Consider the following 4411-nt stretch of genomic DNA (forward strand, 5'->3'; position numbering starts at 1 on the left):
TTAAGTTAATAATATTATTTATTATTATTATTATAATAATTTTTATTTTATTTAATATTTTTTTAAATTTATATATATTTTTTTTTAATAATTAAATATTATATTATAAAATTAATATAAGTATTATTAAAAATAAAAATTAAAAAATTACTTACTATTAATTAATAAAATTTGATTTTTATTATAAATATAACTATAATAAATATATTTTTTATATTTTAAATATTTAATTATTATTTTATAAAGTAATTTATTAACTTTATAATAAAAATAAAATATAATAAAAAATTTAATAGTTTTAATTATTAAAACTACTGTTTTATAATAATTTAATTTATTTTTTATATTTAAAAAATACTATTTAATAATACCCTTAAATATAATAAATATAAAAAAAAAGAAATTATAAAATTAAATTATTATAAAGTTAAATAATACTTTATATATAAATCTTAAAGGTAAAATTAATAAAAAAAAGTTTTATATTATAATTTAAAATAATAAAAATATATATTATAGCAATATTTTAAGTAAATATAATTAATAAAAATATAGTTTTTTTTATTTTATATTAATATATATTATAAAAATTATAAAATTAATTTTATTTTTATAAATGTAATAATATAAATTTAAATAAAAATAAAAAAATAATTAAATATATAAATTTTATTTATTACTTTTATTTAAATAATTTAAATAGCTAATTATTAATAAAATATTAAAACTAAATATAAATTAACTTTTTATTTTACTTTTATATATTTATAATTATAACTGCTTAAAAATTATTTTTTATCTTTTTTATTAATATAAACCTATAACTTAAGCTTATTACTTTAAGAACCTTTACTTTATATTAAAAATACAAATTAAAATATTATAGTAAAAATAAAAAAATAACTAAATATATAAATTTACTATATTATATTTATTTAAATAATTTAAATAATTAATTATTAATAAAATATTAAAACCAAATATAAATTATACTTTTTATTTTACTTTTATATATTTATAATTATAATTATTTAAAAGTTATTTTTTCTTTATTTTATTAATATAAACTTATAATTTAAGTTTATTACTTTAAAAACTTTTACTTTATATTAAAATAAAAATTAAAATATTATAATAAATTTATATTTATGTATTTATTTAAATAATTTAAATAGTTAATTATTAATATAATAATTAAATTTAATTTAAGTATTTTCTTATTAATTAATAATAAAATTATTTATTTATTAACTTAATTAACTGTAAATTTAAATTTATATTATTAGTTTATATTTTATAAATAATTAACTTTACTTTATTAAAAAAATATAGTTTATTATAGTTTATATTTTAATATTAAATATTTTTTTTAAAATTTTTTAATTTAATTAACTTTATTAAAAAATTATTTAAATTAAATAATATATTTTAAATATAATTTTTATTATTATAAATTATAAAACTCTTAAACAAAATTTTTATTTATTAATTTAAAAATATTTTTTTTTTAATTTTTTTTAAAAAAAATTAAATAGTTTTTAAATGATTTTTTTATTTACTATATTATTTATTTTAAAATTAAAAAAAAAAAAAAACTTAAATTAATTTTTAGTTAATTTTATTAAAAACTAAATATAACTTTTTTATATTTATTAACTATAATTTAAATATTATATTTAAAATTATATTTTATATTAATAGTAAAAGTAAAAAAAATTACTTATGTTAACTAATATAAAAATAAAACGCTCCAATTTATTTAATTTACTTAGCTAATTTCAGTGGAGCTGGGATGCAATTTAGTTATTACTCTGTACTTCGTAGCCCCCAGCACTTTGGTAGGGGGAGGATAGTTGTAATGTATCTATGCTAAATTTATTTTCGTATATACTTAGTACTAATCTCTATATTTGTCAAAGGGCTTCTCAGTCAATCCTACTAACTCCAAAAAATAGCAGAAAAATACAGTAATGCCGGCTATACAAAGAGCGCAGATTGATACTGTCAAACTTTCCTAACAAACTGGGTCCAGTTAGGTAAGTGCCTGCCCATACTTTCCCAGACCTCCTATTCAATGATAGGAGGGGCAAGGGGGGGTTGTGCCCTTAGCTAACTATTTCCTTAGCAAAGGCCAGGCCTTTTCAGCTGAGTTTTTCACCTGCACTATTTCCTAATTCAATTTGGGTGCTCCACTAGCTGAGAACAACCCACAAAATTGTATTGTTCACTCCGATCATCCGCGCAAGTGAACCTTGCAAGTTGCAGGGATTAATTTCTTTTGCCACACAGCTTGCATAGCTCCCCTGGAAATGCCCATTTTTAAGACTGGACTATTGCTTCGTCGACATTGGTACGAGTACTCCTAATAACCTAGTCTCAATAGTTTGTACACGTATCCACTGCTACAGCTTTCGCATGTTTGTTGGCCGTCGTTTAGAATAGGGTGCTGGATCAACTAGATGGGACACCGAAGGCTGAGGATAAATAAATCTGGTACTGCCTCCCGCTGCCATGGGCTCCTTCGGGTTTGTCAGGATTTCTTTCACCTTGAATTCCTCGTTTGGTCAGCATTCTCTGTCACTCCGTATCCCTCGGAACGAAGTCACTCTTTTTTTTCAAATATTAAAAAAGGCAGAAAGCCAGCCTGAAGATGTATACTGCTGGGTTCCTCGTCGTTGCCAGTCTCCTGGCCGCATCTGCCAATGCTTATCCCGAATTCAACGAGAGGAGAGATTGCTCCCACAACAACTGTCTCCGTGCTGTAAGTCAAGGACGACTTATCAGGATGCCGAAGGAAGAGTAGGTAGAGTATCTGAAGCTAACAAGGGGAATTCTAGGTTATCGCCAGCGCGGTCCCTGGGGGCAATGCGCGAGGCTCAGCTGACTGCTCCTCCTACTTCCGCAAGACCGTGACGGCCTCTGCAGCGTGAGTGGCTTAGCTATACCTTGATGTGAGAAAAGCATGGGGCCTAACAGAATGTTCTGCAGCACTGCGACCATTACCCTCACTAGTACCTTGACCGGGGACCCAGTCTATAGCACCGTCACCAGCGTTAGCGTTGTGCCTGTGACTGTAACAACAAGTGTGTGCACGGCGGCGGTGGTTACTGTAGTCCCTCGCGCAGACAAGCGAGAAGTCACTGCCGATGATCTCAATGCTCTGCCGGTTCATCAAGAGGTCCATCAGGTCCGCCATGCCCGTGCTTGCCCTGCCAAACCTCCAGCTTCCTCCACCGCCAGCACGTCTTCCACTACCGCTGCTGCCACCAGCACATCTTCCACTTCCACTGCTACCACCACCACCAAAGCCACCACCACAGCGACCCCCGTTTCAGGTATTCCCACATACGCCTCAGCCTGCGGTGGCGTTTCTGCCTACTCGTCCGCGTGCTCCTGCAATGGTATCCCGGAGTCTACGGTGACCCTTCCCCAGGTCACCAATACGGTCACCGCATGGGCTAGCCAGACTGTCATTCCGACCTCAGCCACGACCGTCGACATTGTGTCCAGCTCCACCACCACTGTTACCATTGCCGCGAATCCGACCATCCTCGGCCCATCGTTTTATGTTATGGACGCGGCGAATGGAAGAACTCTCGCTGCGGGGGGCAGCGGTCTCCAACTCATTGAAAGTGCGAATTCTCATGCACCCCTCACTATCAACGGCTGTGGGAGGGTGGCATCAGCCGTCCTGACGAACAATTACCTAGTTTCCGCTGGTACCGGCAGCGGTGATGAAATTTCCTTCGCCACCAACCCGTCTAGCGGTTCCATTCACTGCACGGTCCAGAACCCGTCTGTCCCCTCTGGTTCGTTCACTTGCCAGAGCGACAATGGCGTGGATACCGTCCTCAACGTATGCCCCGGGAACAACGTCGTCCAACTCAGCTCGGCCCCCATGGCCGGCTGCCTGCAGCCTGATTTCACTGTCGTCCACACCTAACGATGCCGATCAGGAGTTATCGGAAGTTTGAGTAAACGTGATGTGTTATGTCGCATTATACAGCTTGCATGGTATACATAAAGAACAATATACCTACCTAATTACATTTATGTTGCACTTGCTATTCCACCAGGATTCCAATATGTGATCTCTGACAATGATTGATGCCAATGAAGTGAAGTGTTGGTTCGGCTCCGCTCTGCGCGGTCACCACCCATCCGCAGCCTCGATATAGCTTTGGCCAGTATCCCAAAACGCCCAAGTTCCAAGATTCCGTTCGGATCCAGTGTATCTTTCAGCTTATCGTTGAACTTCATGAGTAACAGTCGTTCCATTCCTACGTGCGCACCACCTAATCCATAAGTACCAGATGCGTCCTATATTTCCCAAACCCCAGATTCAAATCCTAAATTTCTATTAGATGAAAGAAGATAGGCGAGAAACATAATATAGCTACCCTTCATAACC

At 32.3% G+C, this 4411-nt stretch overlaps 1 protein-coding gene across 1 annotated transcript; it reads left to right on the top strand.

Moving 5' to 3' along the window:
* Positions 1 to 2650: 2650 nt before the first annotated feature.
* Positions 2651 to 4066, top strand: TRIVIDRAFT_81599 (uncharacterized protein; the record flags this gene model as incomplete). The annotated part of the gene is made up of 3 exons (XM_014100789.1): positions 2651 to 2761; positions 2838 to 2926; positions 2989 to 4066. 3 exons carry the CDS (start codon positions 2651 to 2653, stop codon positions 3941 to 3943), a joined length of 1155 nt encoding a protein of 384 aa, XP_013956264.1.
* Positions 4067 to 4411: the final 345 nt, after the last annotated feature.

Source organism: Trichoderma virens (assembly GCF_000170995.1).
Source record: "Trichoderma virens Gv29-8 chromosome Unknown TRIVIscaffold_33, whole genome shotgun sequence".
Classification (NCBI taxonomy): Eukaryota; Fungi; Ascomycota; class Sordariomycetes; order Hypocreales; family Hypocreaceae; genus Trichoderma; species Trichoderma virens.